General features: G+C 40.5%; 2 protein-coding genes across 17 annotated transcripts in view; one reads left to right on the plus strand and one right to left on the minus strand.

Moving 5' to 3' along the window:
• Window positions 1-1012: 1012 nt before the first annotated feature.
• The window catches only part of LOC106506098 (uncharacterized), a 206884-nt gene continuing 184954 nt past the window's right edge, over window positions 1013-22942 (minus strand). For 4 of the 15 annotated variants that reach the window (XR_014826691.1, XR_014826689.1, XR_014826692.1 and 1 more), the window contains 6 exons: window positions 17881-17974; window positions 12222-12315; window positions 7988-8170; window positions 4876-5048; window positions 4518-4620; window positions 1013-3615 (listed from right to left, as the gene is read on the minus strand). Coding sequence is in view for 1 of the 15 variants with exons in the window: in XM_084995013.1 (XP_084851139.1) it covers window positions 5028-5048; window positions 7988-8170; window positions 17881-17974; window positions 21327-21358 (330 nt within the window). In the remaining 14 variants the exon portion in view is untranslated. Of the gene's footprint in view, window positions 3616-4517; window positions 4621-4875; window positions 5049-7987; window positions 8171-12221; window positions 12403-12991; window positions 13126-17322; window positions 17521-17880; window positions 17975-21326; window positions 21530-22942 lie in introns of those variants that run through there. The other 11 variants (XR_014826696.1, XR_014826694.1, XR_014826700.1 and 8 more) reach the window with 10 other exon arrangements.
• The window catches only part of LGI1 (leucine rich glioma inactivated 1), a 31512-nt gene continuing 13448 nt past the window's right edge, over window positions 4879-22942 (plus strand). For both annotated transcript variants that reach the window (XM_005671297.4, XM_001928721.6), the window contains exons 1-4: window positions 4879-5394; window positions 5787-5858; window positions 21469-21540; window positions 21637-21708. In XM_005671297.4, coding sequence (XP_005671354.1) covers window positions 4928-5394; window positions 5787-5858; window positions 21469-21540; window positions 21637-21708 — 683 coding nt within the window. In that variant the 5' untranslated portion in view covers window positions 4879-4927. The remainder of the gene's footprint in view (window positions 5395-5786; window positions 5859-21468; window positions 21541-21636; window positions 21709-22942) is intronic.

A 22942-nucleotide genomic window follows, 5' to 3' on the forward strand; every position in this document is an offset into this window, starting at 1 on the left:
GAGACACTTTCTACCAAAGAATCCTATTGACACACTACTTCTAATCTTTAAGTTCTGGCCCTCTTGTCACTGCTGTCTCCTCCCTTCCCGTTTAATTCTGAGAGAGTTATCAGAAGTTGAATGCCTTCTTTTTAACACATCTTCCACATGCATTGACACGAATTCTAATATCAACAATGCAAATAAAGTATTATTTCTACTTTACCAGTGTGGAAAATAAGGCACAGAGAAACTAAGCAACCTTCCAAAGGTCACACAGCTAGTAAATACCAAAAATGGTATTTCAACAAATCTAATTGCTGTCCTTAATCACTTTCACTTAATTACTGAAATTGAGATCGACATTTCTTTGCCATTTCACAGACTCCTGGGATTGGTGACAATCTTTAACACCCTCTAAAGCAGTGTTTTCTTTCTCTCTCTCTCTCTCCCTTTTTTTTTTTTTTTTTTTTTTGGTGGGGGGGAAGTCATAAACTGATTGAAAGAAATACATTTTCATCACAACCCTGTGCACACACACACACACACACACACACACTTACATACCAAAGAATGGAAACAAAAGCATCACAAGGCAATAGCTACTCTTACAGGTGCAGTAGAGTCTAATTTTGGACGCAAAAGTGATTTATTCCTTAAAATTCTTCTTGCAACTACTAGAGTGATTTTGCAGCCCACTACTGTATCTGACTTGCCGCTTCAAAAACCCTGCTTATTGAGAAAGTTGCTTTAACTGACACCAGTTTGCATGTCTGAGTGTAAAAGGAGGCAGGGCCAAGCTGGATCTTTTAAGGCTCATAATAATGATTTGTTTACTTGTTTCCTAGGTCACACCAGCCTGAGGGGAAAACTGGAATCAGACCCACGGCACAGGCTGTTCTCTCTCTCTCTCTCTGCTTTCATCAACTCTCTCAGAATTGCCAGCCCCTCCTCAAAGACCCCGTCCGGGTTCTAAGAATGCCAGGGAACATCACACATAAGCTCCCAAACATCCTTCATTTTCCTTCTCTTCTGATTAGGCTCTCTGCTAGGATCGCTTGCCACTTCCTATGTCTGTGAGGCTGTCACTACTGTGGGACACTAAGGGTGAGTTGCTCCTGGTGCAAAGTTTGGTGACTGTGATGATGCCAGAGCCATGGGCCGGGATAGGGACCCTGTGGGTCTGACATCTTCACAGCAGCTCCAGGTGCCAGAGCACTGTGTGTGATCCTCACAGCACTCACATGCAATGCCATGGTGCCCCCAAACTAGAGAGAATATCTTTTGTTACAGGAATCCCCAAATAGATTTTTCTTACCCTCTCAAAATTATTCATGTTCAAGGGCAATAGATTGAAGGAAAAAACATCCATCCTTTGTTTATAGCACCTTCTTTTTCTTCAGCTCTGGAACTTGTCCTTGGAACAAGCTTGAGTGCTCCTATTCTCACCCAAACTGGGAGAGAATTCTTTCTTTCCCAAGAGGCTTCTTTGTTCCCTCATGTGCCGAGACTCTTGGCAAGGCCATGGTCTCTCATCCTGCCCAGAAGTGCCTGCTTCCTAGAGTGAACATACACTTAAGACAAACCCATTTTTATTTGAAAGCTTTGCTTCCCAAGTATCAGAAGTCACCTGCTCAGAATTCAGGTCCTGTTGCAAAGATGATGATGACGACAATGACAAATCTTTCCCGTGTATTAGACCCCATGCGAAGGACTTTAGAGACATTATTGTCTTTCATTCTACAACTTTCTATGATATGTACTATTAGACATACTCACCATTTTACAGGGAAGAAAACTAGCCTAGAAAAGTTAAATAGCTAGCCCATGACCACATGGCTGGCCAAGTGCAGAGCCAGCCCTGGACCCCCTGAGCTATTCCTCCAGAGCTGGGATGGGGCAGTGAGCCTACCTCAGCTAGGCCTCCCCACCTGCCTGGGCCTCCTTCCAGCTCTGCTTTCATCCTTTCTAGGCCCCTGTCCCAAGGCTCCCACCATAATGTACAAGTGGATTGCCAAACCTTATACAAAGGCCTCCTAGTTGGTGGAAACCCCTCAGGTTCTATCCTCCCACTTCCCACATCCTCTCTGCGCCCTCCCAGGGCCTCCCAAAGGAAGGCGGGGAAGCTTGGTCATCAGTAAAGCCTCTTCCCAAGCCCCCTCAAGATTTCAATATAGCAGCAACCTGCCCTTGTCTCACTAGTCTCCTCCTCAATCCAATTCTGGAGCCTGGAATGGTTTCTTCTCCCTAAAAGAACATCAGCAATCTATCTGCATCACACAGTTAAAATTGTGTCTGATCTTAGTGGGTGTGTTAATTGAATAGGGAATTCAAGTCTGGGCTTTAAATGCCATAGAAAAAGAAAAAGTTACTGTCTTTTCAGAATGTCCATTGTAATTTGTCCTTAGAGCACCCCCCTTCACCCCCCGCCATGGTCCTTTTTCCACTTGAACTGACAAACTGAACCGCTGGATAAATACAGCTGCAAAGTGCTTATGGCTCTGATTTCTCTCCCTCATTCCTTTACCCTCCCGGCTTAACCAAATCAAACATGAAAGACTGCTTACCCTCTCTTTGACCGCTCTTCTACAGAGCACAAAGCCAAGAGCTGATCGAGCCATCTTGATAATATGATACATTTGAAAGTGAAACAGAAGGAAAGAAATATCCTGTTTGCCTATACCTATCAGTTTAACCAAATATCTGCCAGAGTGTCACCTGCTGCAGAGGGGTGGCTCTGCCACTTGTCATCTGCGTGACCTCAGTACCTCAGTCTCCCCATCTGTTTGAGGGCTTTAAAAGTTCTCCAAGTCTTTATAGTTACAAACCACAGCACTTACAAGTTGGATAACTTAGGGTGTGGGTGATTGTTTGAATAAAAAATATCTATAAAATTTTCACCACATAATTATTTTACAGAGCAAGTTTCCACTGTGCACTCGAAGCAGGATTCAGTTTACAAAAATCTGACTTGCAGCCAACTTTTAAGTGACACTTTTCCTGATCCAAGTGGGGTTTGCCCACAAGTCACGGTTTCTAAAATCACTGTGATATTACTCGCTCCCTTCACAGAGCCCTGGACAGTGAAGCGAGAGTAGTACAGGTTCTAAAACCATGACTTCTCCTGGACTTAGTTTTTTCTTTTTCTATTCTATTAAAAAAAAAAAAAAAAAAAAAACAAAACAAAACAAAACAAAAAAACCAATGTGTTCCCCAACTTTCAAAAACTGGCTTAATGATAATAACCTACTGGTCCTTTTGAAACACAAACCAGATCATACCATTCTTCCGCCTAAGACTCTGCAGAGGCATCCGTGGTTCTCTGGGTGGTGGCCAGGTATCTGCAAATGGGACTTGCTCCCCCTGGAAACGTTCTCGCCAGCCCTCTACATCATCCACCCTTTACCTTGGAACTCAGCTGGATCATGGCTTCTCCAGGGAATTGTCCTTGACCTCCTTTGTGATAACTCTGAGGAGCCATTTGGAGTTTCTTTGGATGAGCATGTCCCAACTTTGGAGAGCATCCGTGGCTCTGTTGCTGCTTGTGACAAACACGGGGTTCCTCATGGTGAACACAACACTGTCCAGGCACTGGGTTCATGGCAGGATCCCTCCCTTCATGGAGCCTGCCATCCTCTGAGTACAGAGATAGAAATCAAATGCAGGAATGACCTTGACGGCCACTGCCCTTCCCTCCCAGACTTTACAGAGAAGCCAACAGGGGCTTGAAGTGAGTGTGGAGTGAGCTACCTAAGAGAGGGAAAGGGCAGACTGTCAATGCCTTGAGATCCATGTAGGATGTTTATGCCATGATCACATATTTGCTTGAATAGTCCTCATATTCCTCTCAGTCTAAGTTGCTGAGAGAGCAAGGGCTGTGCACGGACATCCTGGGCCAGTTGTGCCAGCTCGAGGGATGGATGTCTGCATTGTGGTACGAGGACCAAGCGTCTATTCCTCCATCCTGAACATCTCCCCGCCCTCTTGGACTATACTGCCCTGCCCCCAAAGCCAGGGCCTCCTGTTTTTCTTTTGGAATTTCCTTCTCCAAGGGTGCATCCTCATTCCCCATCAAATATGGCAGTAACATAGCCTACAATATAGCCTACCATTTGGATTTGAGGTTCATAGTACATATACCATCATGCCCATTTTACAGACAGGGGAGTAGATCCAGAGACACCTTCAGCTAATTCATGGCAGAACTGGACCCTCAAAAGCCAGGTCTCTGACTCTCACTCTGGCCTTTATCCCACCCTATCTCAGCCTCCTTGGCTCAGCCAAACCTTTTCCAGAGCTTTGGAAGCCAAAGCTGGCTGCCTCCTGCTGGCAGGGAGTTCCTTCCAGGCTTCTGGTTGTAGTGCTGAAGAAGGGGGTGGGGTGCGAGAGGTGAGGAGGGTGGCTCAGACACAGAGGCAGTCTGTGCTTCTATCTCCCTCCCTCCTCACGGGAGGAGGGAATGGCTCACATGTTGGGGGGGGTGGATTATGAAAATCAATAATTTATGACAGTTAAGCGTCAGGAAAGTATTGACTCACATTCATTCCCTGAAAGTCACGTTCTCCATGTGTTCTTGTTTGTCATCAGTGATGGCATCAGTCAGGTGGACTCAGCAAGAAATATTCAGGTTTTACCCAAATGCTGCGGAGGGAGAGAGTTTCATTTCACTTCGTTTTTCCAGCCAGGGCTGGCTCCAAAGCTAGTTTTTCTTACTAGGTTGTTTGCCACATGAAAAGCAAATTCCCAGAGGTTTCTGAGATTGCTGAGATCCGATGCAAGATGACTGCTCCCACCCGCCCGCCCACCCACTCACTAATAAGACATAATGCTGTCCTATTTTTGGTAACAATTAAAGGGCCTCCCGGTGCAAGCAGAAAGCTGTTTATTTTCTGTTACATCACTTCGCTTTGCCTTCGAAGGCTGGTCTGTGCTCAGTGTTTTCGTGGTGATGCAAGTCCGCTCTCTCCTCCAGCAGTTGGATCCCTCCCATCTCGCAGCACCTCACAGGTCTCTTCCCCGAGCAGTGCATCGCTGGAGCAAGGAGCAGCTCACGAATCAGCTGCAGGTCCCTGTTTTGAAAAGCAGAGAGGCAGAGGCAAAGGAAAAGGGTGGACTCTTATGTGACCTGGTCTTAGAGCAAGACAATCACCATCTGAATTCCAGGAACCCTGTTCATGTTTGGGGATATTTTTTCGACTGCATGGAATCAGAGAGAAGCCAAAGGATGGGAAATGCCTGCATCCCCCTGAAAAGAATTGCTTATTGCCTATGTCTCTTATCTGCGCTTTGGCTGACTGAGGGGAAGAAACCAGCGAAGCCAAAATGCCCTGCCGTGTGTACTTGTACCAAAGATAATGCTTTATGTGAGAATGCCAGATCCATTCCACGCAACGTTCCTCCTGATGTTATCTCATTGTAAGGCCCGTAAGCATTTTGATATCTAATTTACGATTTTAAAATTCCAGCTGATGTATTTGGGGCTTTGTATGTATTGGTAGAAGGGCATGGAGAGAAAAATTCCTCTTGCAGGCTTGGCCATTTGACAGGGCTAACATTTTGCTGCATTTAGAAATTTTGATTTTTATTAGCTGCTACAGAACATGCTTAGCTATCTTCCACCCCCGAACATTATTATGAGAAACCTGTAGCAGAATCATCTCTCCTACTTTATCTGGGAAGGAACAGTATCGTACTTCATAAAATAGTGTCAAATAGTGACTGTTTTGCTAAACCGGATTAACATAAGGTTTGTTTTGTGTGTGTGTGTCTTTGTGTGTGTCTGTTTGTTTTGTTTTGTTTTCTTTCAGATCCTTTGTGAGATCTGGTTTTACTGAAATCTCAGAAGGGAGTTTTTTATTCACACCATCGCTGCAGCTCTTGTGAGAAATATTTATATCATGACTATTTTTAATATAGCATATATTTGGATAAGCCTTCTAGTAAAACGATCTCAATATTAATGTTGTCAAATGTGATTATATTTCTGGAGAGGAAAAGAATATCAGTAAAGTAAGAGGTAGATGGATTTGTTTGCGACTTGATGCTTGGTGCAGGTTGATGCTTGCAGTGGTAAATTTGCTAACCTGTAATGCTCTCAACTTTCACGGCTATTTATGAAGTTGTTGGAATGTTGCAACAATGATCCTAATTTCATTCCACCCTTTTACTTTCATTTTTGACTTGGGAACTTTAGTTATTTTACCCTGGAGTTTCTGAATTAGTCAATACAGAACTCAGTATAACATATGCGCTCAAGATGTTGTCCTCGGGGACCTGGGGCAGGCTGCTACTCTGTGATTTACCGTGTGGGGAAGAAAAATCTGAGTTCTTTCTAGGTAATTCCTTAAAATATTAATTCTCAAGTAACTGCTTTCTAATCTCATCTAATTTATAACTTGTCCCCTTGCAAGAAGGGAAAGAAAATATTAATATAGGATAGTGCAAAGGATTAGTCCTTGCTATGTGTTTTGTGTTAGCCACAAGGTAATCACATATTGAATTGATGTCTGAAAATAGTCAAAAAATAATATTTGACTAAGAAATCAGATTTCTCCACAGGCATAATGTAACATGGATAATTTGTTCTGACGTGTAACATTTGGCAATTGAATTGCTAGTTCTCAGAGCAGGACCACACTGGGCAGGGGGAGGTTCCCCTGGTGCTCAGGTATCAGGCCACAGGCCACAGGCCACAGACCACAGATTGGGCTGTAGTTACTGGTTCTTGGTGGGGTGGGGGTGGGGGATCAGCCAGTTGTCCATCAACTGAATTATGGTTATCTTAACTATAAGATGATCCAGGACCCAAGTTTTTTCCTTGTTTGCTTTCTGTTTTCTTGCCTTAATTGGCCATTTTGGCTGCTTGAGGTTATATATTCAGAGGCAAACAACATGGCTTTGATAGGGAAGAGACCCATGTATAAATCTCACCCCACCACTCACTAGAAACTAGATGTGTGATCGTGTGCAAGTGACTAAATCTCTCTGAGCCTCGATTTCCTCATCTGTAAAATGGAGGTGATGACACCTTGAAGGGTTGTTATCAGAGATAAATAAGATTTAAGTAGATAAAATGCTTGGCATAGGGTATGACAAATGATTACGTATTTTATCATCGGTAGGGTTTTAACTTTTTACATAAAGCTAAAAAAAAAATCACTTCATCTATTGTTTTGTCTATGTGAAATCCCCAAACTGGTTTGATTATTTCATTTCACAAACCTGATCAGGTGTTTGGACAGTATATAAAAATGTTGGTTAATGTCCTACTAGCTAATATCTTTGAATAATTAACAATTGAGTAGAATATTCCTAAGTGATTTATGTGTTTGATAGGCAGCTAATAATTTGATTAGGGAAAGTGTTAGCACATCAAACAAATCAAAAAAAAGACAGAGTCTTTAGCACATAAAGGGGCAAAGTCTTCAATGCTGAGATCTTTCCATAGGATAAGAATTGGTTGTATGTGAGAAACTGATCAATTGTGCCTATGTTATTTATTTGTTAAATAAATGGCTCATTTAGAAAGCATCCTTTTGATGATACTAGGGCACCTCTATCTCCTAAGGTACCTCTATCTCCCCAGGATAGTTAAGAGATCAGTCCTTAAAATTCAAAAAGTGTCAGTTGACACATACTACTCATGTGCCAGTACTAGGCGGTTGTTAGCCATGACACAGAAAGCCTGGATCAATCAACCTTATCAGTTAATATCTCTCCACTTTGTTTCTGCTGGTTGGACCAGCCTCGGCGAGCACAGATGCTGGACAATGTTATAGAAATAGTTACCGGCTGCTGCAGGGTAATGTGATTACACGTATTTAGAATCACAGAGGGAAGCCAAGGAACTGGTTTTTAAATAGCCCACACCGAGTGTGTGCCATGCCCCTGCGTTCCATGCTCTGAGTTCCTATGGAACATTCCAGCCCTTATTTCTAAAAGCAGTTCAGGTTTCAGAAATAACAAAAGAGCGAGTAATTCTTGCCCTGGATGTCCTTACTTAACTCACATTGGCGAACCTCAACGTGGCAGATTTGTGCTTGGGCTGATCTTCTGCAAAATTGTCAGAGGTCAAACTTTGTCTCTCATCTCCAGGATCCTGTTTCCTAAATATTTTACTCCCCATTCTTCCTGTCCAGTCTTCTCTGTTTCTTCTTGCCTTCAAGAAAGGGTCTAAGAAGCGCATTTTCATCTAGGAGGAAATAAATCAAAAGGCTTCCAATAGGAATAGTACAATAATCATAATAGTGATGGGAATGGATGGTTCTCAGATAGAAAAGAATTATTTTGTGGGACAGAGCCACTCAGTGCTCTGAAAACCCCCATCAGAACATGAAGGTCAAGGGGTCTGATTTAACTTTGCATGACTTTTGCCATCAGACCAGACCTGGATCACACCAGTCATAGCTTGGAGTTTGCAATGAATTCTAATGACATTTGTGACCACGGGTTATCAGACTGACCCGTCATATCCCGTGAAGAGATAAACTTCAGAATCAGTTCTGCTTGATTGACGTACAAAGGCCATTGGTTTCTTGCGCAGCTGTTTAAAAGGGAAAAGAAATGACCCGTTCCCATCACCCACTCTAACAATCTAATAATTTCATTAAGTCCCCAAATGCTATTTCAGACCTTCTGTAGAAGGCATGATGAGAAATACTTTTTGAAATGTCAGCCTGGGGTACTGACAGAAACTGACGTAATACCTCCTTAAGTTACATACAGTGTTTTGGGGGAAAAGAACTTGTAGGCCATGGCTGGCACGGTGTTTTGGGGAGGAAGAAAAACAAAAGACCACACTCTGTGGAGAGGAGAGAAAGAATAAAATTATTGGGTAAAAATTCATCAGATTACAAACCTATTTTTTTAATTTCATTTATGGTTTTAAACAACCACAGCACAAAGCCTTTCCCAAGCTAATGTAATTTCATTCATGTTTTCCAAAGGCCTGTTGTGAAACGCCAACCAATGGGATGATTATTCACTCCAGTCTACTTTCAGTGCTGGGTAGTGGTGCCTATAGTAAATGCAGTTTACGGAAATGTGTTTTTACACAGGACAGCCCTGTTCTTCACCTCAGACTGATATCACCAATGATATAGGCTCATTACGGAAGTAAAATTTCAATTGAAGAGTATAAAATGTGCCACATAACCATTTGTTGATAAAAATTTTAATAAACTAAATAGATCCAACTCTTAAAAGAGTTCTGTTTGCAGGCAGTAAATTATAGGGTTAGGTTAGTTTCATACACACACACACACACACAAATCTTTATATAAGATTTCAGTGTAACCAGAAAAATTTCTACTTATTCCAAGGAGATTTGGTCTTGTTTGAAGTAACAGAATTGATCTCTCTGGGGGGAAATGTCATTTCTTTTATTAATCCACAATCAACTCATAAATATATAGTAAAAAACTAAAAAACAGGAAAAACAAACAGCATGAACAAGATTAAGTAATAAGTCTATCTATAGTAAGACTTTATCATTTAGTTCTTTAAAATGTTATTTGTGCATGAAAAAATATTGATAGCCCATCTCACCTTTACAGTGATTCTTCTCGTTTCCTATTCATCCTTATATAAGAAAAATTTAGCAATCTTCAGTGCCTATGCAAGCTAAATCTATCAGCTAAGAGGGCTTCTAGAGGAATTACTGACTGGTTATAGATGAGCATGTTTTGGTTTGTGCCCAGCTGATGGCCCGCAATGGACCAAGAAGTAAAAATTTCAGGCACCTAGGCTGTTATGTCTACAATCTGCCCAATGACCCACAGCTCTGATTTTTAACTTCTTAAATTAATTAATTGTTGTGACTGTGCACACCAGCCCTGTACAACAAATGTTTTCTCTGAAAGTGTATCTCATCCTCTCAATTATTCAAACAAGAAACTTAGGAGTGACAGCTCCCTCATGTCCACCTTCAACTGGACAAGTCCCTCTTCAAACAGCATGAGAACCTGCCATCTTCTCATGCCACCCCAGAACTGTAGTCCCAACTCAGGCTGAAGTCACTGTTGCACAGGCTGCTGCAGGAGCTTTTGCACTGGTCCCTCTGCTTCCAGTCCTCATCTTCCCCCACCTCCATCATTGTTACCTTCCTGAAGTGCAGATCTCATCATGTCACCTTTGTGTTTGGAAGACTTTAATGGTTTCCGAGAAACAGAGACACATAATGGACATCTGAATTGGTATTAAAAGAATTTGGTTATTTGTTTAGGGTCATCTTTCACAGAATTGATAGTGTGGGTGTGAGATTACACACACACTCCAAGCTCCATCCATACCAGCCTGAAGTACCTCATTCCCTGATCACTATTTTCTCAAGCTCTATAGACTTTCTTGGTGTCTCTAGTTCTTCCTGTCATTTTTAGAGCTATTTGTGCTTGTGTCTGCCCTTGTCTTTCATGGAAAATTCTCAGTAGTCAAGGTCCTAGAAAAGAGTTTGGATATTGTAAGTTTAGATCTTGCTTACTATATATTTGCTGGATTCAATTCCTATTTTTATAGATTTTATAATAGAGAAAGACTCTTGTTTTCCTATCATTAGATAGTCTTGGTTATGTTCATGCTCTTTCTTATGTTCAGTATACATGATCAGACTTTACATGAACTAATAGTGTGGGAGGTCTGGAAAGTAGGCTCAACCACAAAAAAAAAAAAAAAAAAAAAAAAAAAATATGAAGAGATATTCTTTCCTGACATTATGTCAAACTTCTTCCACAGATATTTCCAGTGTACTGGAACTTAAAAGGCAAGCATCCAAAATCATTCCTTAGACCCACTGCCTGAATCTCTTTGTCCCACTCTGACTTCCTCTAGGTCTTTGACAAGTACAAAATCATGTTTGCTGCCCAGGTTCTCTCCCAGGTTTGACTAGCCTCTCTCCCGTGAAGGGCCAACTGCTCCTTTATCTGGTCTAATGGGACATCCAAAGAAAAATGTTGGTTAAGCATTATTAAGATGAAGAACAGTTTGTGAATACAAATATAATTTCCTTTTTGACTTACTTATATTGGCTTAGCTAAAACAAGTGTTTATTCATTGTATAGTTGCAAGCAGTAACAAAATAAAAGCCTCCCATTTCAGCAAATACTTTTAGGGATTCTACTGTGCAACAAGCACAGCATTGGACTTTGTGAGAGACACTAAGACGAGTGATATCTCCTTTCCACCTTGATATGGCAGCTCCAATTTGGAGGTGAGCCCTAAAAAAGTAAATTATATTTTGCCTTTATTTGAATGTATTATGAGGTCGTCTTGATAAGCTCTCATTTTGTTCAAAATGATAATAAGCTGATGGGTAATGATGGTAACTCTTGCCCATTGTTGAGTCTGGCTGATATGGGCTACAAAATGATCCCAGGGCATTACAGTGATGACTGTGATATCAAAATGGCTAATCCTGGTGAGCTGGCAATGTGGCAAGTAGCAAAGAACAAAGGTTTTGTAGTCAAACAGACATGGGTTCAAATCTTCACTCTGCTGCTTCCCAGTTCTGGGATTTGGGGCAACCTTAACCAAGCCTCATTACCTGCATCTACAAAGTGGGCAATAACCCTAGTACCTATTACAGGATTACAATCAGGATTAAAGAAAATAATACATGCATAGCACTTGGCAGAGTTCCCGTAACTCAATAAACATTAGCTTTTATTACAGTTCTGAAAATCACTTTAATTTGAATGACCATAACATCAGATTAGCATCTGATTATATAGGCTGGATTTGCCTGCAATGCTAGCTTAAAAATTTTATTGTTCTATACATAGGTCTCCATCAGAACCTGCTAAAAAATCTTTCTTAAAAAAATCTTTCTTTAATCTTCTCACAGGAAACATGAACTATTTACCTTTCTAGGAATGGGAGGGGAATCCTCTCTCCTCCTCCTAAAAAAACAACTGGCACCATATTTTGCAAACATGTCAGATTTTGTTTATAATAATTAACCCCAGCCAGCCTTCAGATGAGTAGCTCTATAGTAAGGTGGAAAGAAGCCTGAAGTAGAAATCAGGAGACTTAGGTTTGAAATCCAGCTCAACCAGTAGTGGGACTGTATGACCAAATATCCTGGACCTCAGATTTTATGTGAATAAAATACCAGAGATAGATTAAATTATGGTTCTCAAATGCAATTTCCCAACAGGGGTTGGGATGATCAGGTAAATGAAGGAGAACAGTTGGGTATAGGGCAATAGGGAGTGGTAGTGACTGCAGTAAACCAGAAAGACATACCTTACCTAAAAATGACATCTTCAGTTCCAACTGATTATTGCTGATATGGCACATGAACATGGGGTCATATTTTTCTAATCTTCAGGGGAAGGCAAAAATCTGGAGGCAGATTTTAAATAGGATAAAGACCAAATAAAACATACATTGGCATTTTGAGACCTTCATATTCAATTAACTAAGGTTTTCCTGCTTAAAAATTCTAGTGTACAAGTGAGTACTTTAAATTATTATAATATGGAAAACAGCCTTGTTAAAGAAATGGACAAAATTTATTGTGTCAGTTCTAACAAACTGGTAAATTAGGTTGTTAAATGAAAGAGCCTCATAATATGGAATTGGCTATTAAGTTATTATTAGAATAATAATGTCGGTCCCAGTTTCCCAAGTAGGTCTGTGGGGAGTTTACCAGGACCTCCCATGGTGGCTGATGATAAAACATTTTTTCAGTATCCCTCCCATGAGGCAAGGATTGGAAAGGCATTGCTGAGCCAATTTACATGGCAAGATGACAGGTGCTGGCCTGTGTAAAATGTGATTTTTAAAAGTGAGCCTTCAAAAAATAAACATTAGAGTTTATGTATTTATATACAAATAACCTTTGACTTGCAGAGAATTCCCTAGGGGAGATCATAGATTCTTCCTAACTTTGCTTCCATAGCTAAACATTTCTAGATCTTTGAGAACGGTCTTTACTGCCAGGTTACAAGTCACACAATAAAAACAGGCAAAGTTTTGTTAGTAGACATTTGTCATTTTAGTATTGCCTGATACTTACCATTTTAAACCTCTCATTTTTTATTTCATCATCATTATAACCCTGTGAGGAGGTATGATTATGAAAATTTTGCAAATGAAGTACTGAGGCTTGAAGGGTTAGGTAACTTCCTTGATATCACAACCCTTCTAAGTGGCAGAGCCGGATTTTAAACCCGCATCCTCACTTTTAACTACGTCTATCTACTTCCTCTTGAACATGAATCACTGGGCTTAACTTTGCATAGTTTTGTTCTCCAAATCAAATCCCCTCTCAAAGGGTCAACCTTTGCCCATTAATGAGGATATTCAGGGGAATGTGCCCTGGTTCCTGGAGACAATCACTGAAAAGGAGTTTCAAAAGCCCTTTGAAAGAGCGGCAGCGTTGCTGGCAGGAACCCCCGAGTTTCCCTAGGATTCAACTCTCATTTGTATGTGTAAGGTCTGGTCTCCTTGCTTTAAAAAAGAGAGAGAAAGAGAAAAAAAAGAGCAAATGGAAAAGGACTTATATACTTTAAAGTTATACCTTAGACCAATGTTTTCTAAACTTGTGTCCTGTGGAAGAGTTGTCCTGAGGAAAAAAAAGAATTCTGTGCTCAAATAAATTTGGGGAAATGCTCACAAAGCACCTTGGCTTAGAAAAGCCTCTGACATTATTTTATGTTGTTTTACTTTTCTTAACCTCCAATAGGATATTGGGAATCTACACCTTTGGTGTTTGCCTTATTTACTAGCTTCATTATTTATAACTTACCTTGTTCTAGAGGGGCTTACTAGTAAAACAGGCAGGTAGAAAGAATCCCATCTTAAGGGATACATTAAACCATCTATCTCCATATAGGAAGTGACTCAGACAGCTTTGTTAGTATGGATTCATTGAATGTGATATTTGCAAGCATGCCTCACTGCCAGGCTCTCCACCTGGTCCAGCAGCCTGGCACACGCTGCTTCTTTGGGGACCTCCCACTGGATATTCCATCTTTCAGAGGAAGTATATTATCACTTGCAGCCTGTTCAACAGGAAAAAGCCCCTTGAGCTTAAATTTACACTCTCACTAATTTTGTTTGGAGCGGGTTCCCTCACAGCTATTTCCCAAAGGGCTAATCCAGCCTTTCCCTGGATATATTCATTTTATATAAAACTCAGTGATAAAAGGGTCCCATTATCGATAAGATTGGGAAATTACATATTTAAATCCCTTTTGAAGAGCCTTAATTTACTTAAGGAGAGACAGATTTATGTAATTAGGAACCATGATGAACTTCATTTACCCATTTTTCCCAAATTTATTAGTTTGGTTTTTGTCGTTGTTCATGTAAAACCTCTCAACCCCGTAAAGGCCTTGTGTTCTAGGGAATAGACTCTGGGAACTACTGGGCAAGGCTAGTCTAGATTTGCTAGTCTAGATACTGGGCAGATCTGATTAAAAATAGGAAGCAGTGCCTTCCCCACAATCATTACCACCCCCCACCCCTACTCACCTTGTAGGACTTGGGGGAAGGAGGTAGAGGGCGGGGAATCATGCCTGAGCACAGAATTCCAGCCCTGCCAGTTACAAGCTTCAAAGTACTTTCCCTCTCTCACCTCAAGTTTCTTTGTATTTTAAATGGAAACTATGAAATCTACATTATAGTGTTCACTGGAGAATTAAAATAAGTTCATAGATGGCAATTTGCTAAAGATGAGACTTGGCATAGAATAGGCTTTAAATAAAATTTAAGTCCCTTCTCCTTGTTTTTTCCGGGAACAGGGAGAAACAGAGTTTATAAACAGTATCTGGAGGGTGAGCTATGGACTTATACCAGCTCCTAGAAAAGAAAAATTTTGACTATCCTGTGATGAGAGGTAATGAACTATAAAACCAAAGAGTTGAGTTTGGTCATGTTCCAATCTTTGCTAGTGTGCATGCCAAAAATATTCCCCAGGGAATCCCTGCAAATCTAAAATCTATATTCTAAACCTGGCCCTGCTGCTGACAAAAGATCTGACCTTGGGTTAAGTCAGACTTCTGCAGGCCTTGGTTTCCTTACCTGTAAAAAGAGGAATGGAATGGCATGTCTCTTTAGGTGCCCCCCCCACCTAAGATTTATGTGGCACAAAAGTAAGGTTATTTTCCATTAAACCAAATTGAAGAGGTGGTGATCTACTTAAGAATCACTGAATTACACTGTTTTCCAAGGATGAGCGTCCAAAAGAACAATGACATAATGTGTTCATGCGTGATGCCTCCTTTTAAAATGCTTTCTTATCTTAAAAGCATATTTTAAAATATTCAAATGTAAATTATTCACGTGGCACATGCACTTAGAATGCGTGCGTTTAACTAAAGTGAATCACCAGCCTATTATTAATTATCATTCAACCAGCCCTATTTTTTTTGGATAATGGAGAATATTAGTAACAGCTAGAAGGTCTGAATCATTTAAGCAGAGACAGTTCTAAACAAGTTGGCCAGCCCCTCCAGCTGTACCCACAGATCTTCCAACAGCTGTAACCCAAGCACCTTGCCCTCTCATTTATATATATATGCATATGTAAACATACAAGCACATATATATACTTGAAATTGTGTTTACACACATTGCCCACAGCTGCCTAATTTCTTAGATGATGCTCATAAGTTCTCTTCAGCAGGTGACAATCTCACTGGACCTCAGTTTCCCTTACTGTATAGCTAAGGTCCTTCACTAGACCTAACAGCTCTTTCCAGCCCTGATATTTCATGTCTATGCTCTTTGCTGAGATATTCTTTGGTGGAAGCTTTGGAGACATGATCTTATATACTATATCACGTAATTCTTGGAATCTCCCGGGAAGGCTTTTTAAATTATCATTCCTATTTTAGCAAATGATGAAACAGATTTACCTACTTGATGTATCATGTAAGTGGCAGCCACAAGCTTAAAACCAGATTCTCTGTTCTGTACCTAATCAATGCCATCTCTAAGTGAAAAGCCGATGCTTGATGTTCATCCCTCTCTTCATCTAGAGTAGCCCTTACAGAGGAAGGGAGTTCTATGTGAAAGATTCCTAAATCATCTCCCCTCCATAGCCATGAAAATCTGCTTTTAGCTGGAAGACAAGAGGCAGACCACTTGTGGGCCAAAGACAATTCTGATGGCAGTTAAGATGTCACAGGTGACTAGAGAGAGCCAGAAGTGTCATTAGAGCCAGGGGTCCTGATGTGACCAAATGAGCAGACTGGTTTGAGACAAAGGGAGATTTTTCTCAGCAGGGTTACTCTTTTCATTCAGCTGACTGCAGGCCTGCCTCCCTATCACTCCCTACTCCTCATGCAGAACCCATGCCTACTCTTCCAGGAATGAAGCCTGTGGTGATATGAGCTCAAACTCATACATCTTTCAATCTAGAAGCCTAAAACATTATTTTTTCTAGGCCCCCTCACTTAATAACATAGATAGGAGACGTGACATACTCAAGGCCACACAGAGAATTTATGGCCAAGTGGGAATTCAGACCCAGGCTTTGTGATTCCCTTGTCAGTGTATTCCTTTCCCAGTCCCTGGAAGACGTGAGAAGCCAGGGCAGGAAACTGCTTCAGTAGCCCATCAGCCTTCCAGGTTATTTCACTCTTGAGGATTCCCAGCTGGACTGTGGGCCGCCTTAGCCTTGACCTCCTTCCAGTGTAGCTAGATCCTCATTCTGTGGTCCTTTGCTTCTTTTACTTCTCTGTTGCTGACCCAAGCACTGTGAGCTCCATGCTGACTCTATCACCCACTTTTCTTGCTCCTTCTGAATTAAGTGCTGCTGGTTCTAGCTTTTCCGGTCAACTAGGACCCCGTGATAGCCTTATGGTCTTGGTGTTAATTTATTGCTTATGGATAGATATGATCCATTCCTACAGGCAGTGAATATCAGAAGGAGGAACTGGAGCTCACTGTTAACAGACATTTTACAGACTTCATCTTCTGGTCCCAGTGCAATATTAATCATAAACCATGAAAGCTTTTAAAAAAATTATCAAGAGGGAATTTTAAGAATATTATTCTAAATATTTGTTGAAGTCAAATATATAATTTTAAGAAATTATCTGTCAAAACTTATGGAAAGCTTTACACAGAGGTCAAGTCATATTTCTAAATACTTTCATTTTAAATCAGAAAGAATAAAAATTATGAATTAAGCATGCAATAATAAATATTCTAAGGAATAAGAAAAAATAAATAAACAGATAAAATAATAAATTAGAAGGCAATGAGAATAATAAGATTTCATGTTTGGAAAAACCCAATAAAATAGTAAGACACTGGAAGGAAGCAAGTTCATTCAGACAGTTCGTTGATCCCCACCCACCCCTCCTCATGCTACTATTGTGAGATCAGTTGCCAAACCTGAGTCATATTATTGTGGACTCTTGCTACCCGTAGTTATGAGGATAGGACAATCCATAGCACCTTCAAGGACCAGAGCAACTATTCCAGCCATACTCGCTGCAAAAAAGCAGAGGCCTCCTTGGTCACCACAGGTAAAGGAAGGCTCTTGCAGCTCACCAGAAAGCTTACTGTAAGCAGCCAGAGCCTCAGCTGAATATAAGAGATACCTGGGAAGCCTTTAAATATCGCATGCCCAGCCCACACCCCAGGTATAGAATTTAACCAGCATCCCTGCAGGTGAGAACCAGGCAGTCCTATTTTTAAAGCTCCCCAGGTGATTCCAAGTGACTGAGATTGAGAAGCACAGGAGATTTGGGCATCTCCCTGCTCCAGCCTTCACACACACTTCCCTCCACATTTTGCTCTCTTTTGAGTGTGCCCTGCCCACAGTTTGCCTGCCATAGAACTAACTCAACCTGAAAGCATTTTTTCTCCTTCAGGTCCTCTGATGTCTGGCTCCATCTCTGTTTGCAATTCCAGTCCCCCAATAAGGGATTCATCTTTAGCCCAACTCACCTTTTTGAACCAGACTAGTTGGGCCAAGGGAGGCTGAGTGACCTCAGGATCAGCTGATTTGGATGAGGCACCAAGTCCTTCTTGCTCTAATAATCTAGGAAAAGGAAGGGAGGTTATGAAGTATAAAATATGGCCTCCCTGGTCTACCCTAGGTCTGTCATATGTGAAGATGGGGTGGGGGGTGGCAAAGTAGTGACACAGTTTCCTTAACAGGGACTGTGGGATTCTTTAACATCTGGCTCAATAACAAATCATGATATTGAAACCAAACCTTCAGAAAGGAACCCATAAAAATTAAAGATAAGCATTTTACCTTCTTTATAGAACAGGGTCTTTTCTTTTTTTCTCTTTTTAGGGCTGCACCCAAAGTATATGGAAGTTCCCAGGCTAGGGGTTGAATTGGAGTTGCAGCTGCCAGCCTACATCATGACCACAGCAACGTGGCATCCAAATCAAGTCTGCAGTCCACACCACGGCTACAGCAATGCCGGATCCTTAACCCACTGAGTGAGGCCAGGGATTGAACCCATGTCCTCATGGATACCAGCCAGGTTCGTTACCGCTGAGCTACAACGGGAACTCCAGAACAGGATATTTTTAAGTCTTTTTAAGTATACATAGGATAATAAAATGGATATCCTGCTCAACTATATTTAGAGTGTATGTGTAATTTTACAAATCTTTGTCCATGGAATCCATGTCTACAGAAAACAGCTGAATTTAGAATCCAAGGACTAAGACATTATCTTAGCCAGAGGGATTTTTAAAGCTTTTATAAGAAAACTTTTAATTAAAATATAATTTAATAAAGAAAGGTAACCTGTCCTAAGTGTACATCTTGATAGTTTAAATTAAGATTTTATTTTTTTAGAGTAGTTTTAGGTTCACTGCAAAATTGAAGACAAGACAGAGATTTCCCACAGACCTCTGCCTTGACATATGCATAGCCTCATCTATCACCAACCTCCTCCACCAAAGTGGTACATTTGTTACAACTGATGAAATTACTTGATCACCCAGAGTCCACAGTCTACATTAGGGTTCAGTCTTGGTGCTGTACATCCTATAGGTTTGGACAAGTGTATAGTGACAAGTATTTATCATAATATCATACAGAATATTTTCACTGCTCTAAAAACTTTCTATATTCTGCCTATTCATCACCCCCACCCCCTGCCATGATTTTTTTGTAAAGTTAACACCTTGTAATAAAAACCTATTTGGTCAAGAAACCAAACATTACCATTAGAGGCTCCCTTTGCATCCCCTTCCAGTTACTATTCACTTCCAAGAGTAAACGCTATCTTGACTTTTATTAGCATAGATTGGTTTTGCTGGATTTTTTCTTCAAATACATGCACTCACATTTCTGGCTTTTTGCCCTGGACTGAGGTTTGTGACATTCACCCATATTTTTGCTTGTAGATGTAGTTTTAGCCAGAGATTTTAAACACACTTCAGCCAGAAACTGTGATCAGGGCTAAGGACACAAAAGTCAGTAAGGATAAGTCCCTCCTGTAAGGAACATTCAATCTAGTAATGTAGTAATGACCAGAATTTAATGTAAAGTGTATCCTTTTTTATTTAAAAAATACTTATTCAGTGTCCACTATGGGACAGGCATTATTACAGGTGTTAGGGATAAGCAATGAATAAGCAGATAAAAATTCTAGTGGAAACTCTGTTTTATTTTCCTGACATCTGTGGGCTAATTCTGCCCACTAATATCCATAGCCTACTCTGTTTTGCATCTGATTCAACATAAGGAGAAAAGGCCATTTCTTCTGGTGACTTGGAGTGAGTGATTTTGAAGTCACCAGTTCAACCATGGGACAGCTGGCAAACCAGTGAGCATGGGAGGTATTTCTCTGTATCTATTTCTGCCTTATTTCATTCTCTCCATCCTTGATGCTACCTATACAGGATGAAACGCAAATACTGGAACCTAAGGAAGCCTTTGGATGATAGCTTAACTTGCAAACCCAGAACCATGAAGTAATAAGAGACAATTGCAAAAGTTGTGACTGAAAGAAATCATAAAGCTTTGAATTTGTTTTAATAACTTTGGGCATCTAATATGTATGACTGTTCAATAGTGCTGACTCTTCAGAGCCTAGAAAATCACTTGAGTATCAAGCTATGATGTCGGAAGGAGAAGAGATAGAAGGGAATCCAACATTATTCCAGGAATGATATCACTTAGGAAGAAATGCAAGAGATCTTCCGGTTTGGTTTGATTGGTTCACGTTTTCCCCATTTTTAACCGGAAATTTCGAGCACATATAAAAGTAGAGATAATAGTAAAATTCACTCCCATGGACCCAGCTTCCAGCTTCAAAAATTATCACCTTGTGCTCAATTTCTCTAAGCCACTGCTCTCCCTTCCCCTCATTATTTTGAAGCAATACTGGCATCAAATAAGTTATTCATAACTGTTCAAAAAGTGAGATTCCCTAGTTTTAATCCCCTTAGTTAACAGACTTGGAGAGGTTAAGTCGCTCAGCTGGTTAGTGGTAATTATTTTTAACCCCTACATTTCAAAAATATAAGTCAAAAATTTACTAACAGAGAATACTGGATTTGACATAGTGCAATTAAACAGTATGCATGAGGCATGAATTGTCAAATTATGTCAAACCTCTGGTCTGTCCCATGACCACAGTCACATTTTGGATACTAGTTACAAGTGAAAGCTGAGGTTCCCCCATACAAGAACCTTAACATGTAGACGGAATGTCACCTGAACCTATTATAAATTTATCATCAGTACATCTAAAACTTTATTTTCAGTTTATATCAACATTTATCTAATGGGAACTGAATAAATTCATATGAACTCTAAAAAAAAAGAAAAACTTTGTTTTTATTATTTGGCGTATAATCACCTCTGTTAAGCCTCCCATTCAGAAAAAAAATTCTTCGAGGAATTCAACAGGATGTGGGTTCTGCTGGTTGATGTTCATTTTTGTCAGTCATTTCAAAACCAAATCCCCATGGATTTTGAAATTGCAAATAAATTTGTCCAAGTAAAAGTGTTCTTTTTCAACTATTTAGTAATAGAATGGACCTGAGACTCTTCCTAAGCCTCATTGTTTCTCATCTTCAGCCTATTCTATTTTCAAAGAAGGAGGTTAGTTGGTGTTGAGATATCACAGCACAACCAGGCATGGAGCTAGTTTTCTAGGTTTCCCAGGCTTGAAACCATGACACTGTTATTTGGGCTGGTCAGAATGTTCCAGAAGTTTCTAGAGCAAGAGGGAAAGATTCTGTTTTTATCTTTGCCATGAAAATGTGCAACATGTTGACTGTAACGCTTGCCCAACCATGTCCAAAATGCTACCCAGGGCATGTGATATCCATCACTGTGAGCAATGGGGCACAAAACACCCCCTTCAGTAAGCATTTGATGAGATAATTAAGGGTAAAAAAAAAGCTGCACGAATTACCTGAATAAATAACACTGTGGAATGGCATACATTCAGATATTTTTCCATGCTCAGCTCCCACTCACTTCTCTGAGAGATTAAAGCAGCAAAGATTGACAGTCTGTCAGTTTAACTGTTTTCATTGTGTACTTTTTCTGGGCAGGTTATTCACATCGAACTCCTTTGATGTGATCAGTGATGATGCTTTTATTGGTCTCCCACATCTAGAGTATTTGTAAGTAAAAAAAACTTTTTTTTTTTAACATAATGATTCAAGACAAGGGCTTTCAGGTTCCTACAGCTATCTGACAAAAAATATAACCTATTGCAGATTCATAGAAAACAACAACATCAAGTCCATTTCAAGACATACTTTCCGGGGACTAAAGTCTTTAATTCACCTGTAAGTATGAATGTTGCTATTACTTTTTAAGCTACCCAGTGGACAAATGCAGCTTCATGGCCTGTGGTTAAAGCACCCACTTTATGGGCATCCATAAAAATTTAAGAAACCCAAATGGTATCTCACCAGGGACCTTCTCTCCCTGTCATCAGCCAGTGTGTGTCCAGGAAACCAGTTCCTATTAACACTATTATTAGCTCAAACCAACAATAATTAGGAAAACAATCTAATGCAGGACAATGTGTGACTCAATGTTTTTAATTATGCACATCATGATTCACTTCATGAATTGACTATATAGCTTACTTTGATATTTGCTGTTTCTCTTTTTCTGTATAAGCCCTGACTTCATATACATTTAAACATATACTATAACCACAGGCCATGTCCATATAGTACCTGAACAATTTGTTTGTAAGTGAAATATTGAATTATTCAATGGGTAATTAGAGGTACCTCAGGTTTTCTTAACAGGGGACAATTTTGCCTCCCAGTGAACATTCCCCAATATCTGCAGACATGTTCAGTTGTCAACTAGAGGATGTAACTGGCCCTTAGTGGGTAGTAGGCAGCAATGCTGCTAAACATCCTGCAGTGCCCAGGACAGCTGCACAACAAAGAATTATGCAACCTAAAATGGTACAGTGCTGAGGTTGAGAAACCCTATACAATAGGAACCTTTTTGTTGTTGTTGCATCCATGGTGTATAGAAGTTCCTGGGCCAGGGATTGAATCTGAGTTGTAGCTGTGACCTATGCTGGATCCTTAGCCCACTGTGCCAGGGCAGAGATCAAACCCACACCTCAGCAGTGACCCTAGCCACTGCACAGACAACACCAGATCCTTACCTTACTTGCCACAGTGGGAACTCCCAGACAGACAGATGTTTAAAGAAATTATAAGGGCATGGGGGAAAAAAAGGCAGTAACATTTGTTAAGTACCCACTATTATGTTGGTCAGTATGCTTTATGTGAATTTTCATTTAGTCCTCTTGACAATCCTGCCAGAGAGGCACAATAACCCCCATTTTAGAAGTGAGGGGACAGAAGTTTGGAGGGATATGTGACAAGTAAAGTGAGTATTATGGAATTATCATAACATCAACTCAATACCTGAACTGCTATGTCTACTCATCCGTTCAAAGCCTATTTCTCAAGCGCCTAATAGGTGTCTCATTGGTGTTAAAGATGCAAGCAACCTAAGCATTATAGTCATTCTGTCAATTTTAGCCTG

This window comes from Sus scrofa, chromosome 14 (genome assembly GCF_054392235.1).
Source record: "Sus scrofa isolate SSC_HxYL_T2T_F1_AM1 chromosome 14, Sscrofa_HxYL_maternal_Yorkshire_Landrace_v2.0, whole genome shotgun sequence".
Classification (NCBI taxonomy): Eukaryota; Metazoa; Chordata; class Mammalia; order Artiodactyla; family Suidae; genus Sus; species Sus scrofa.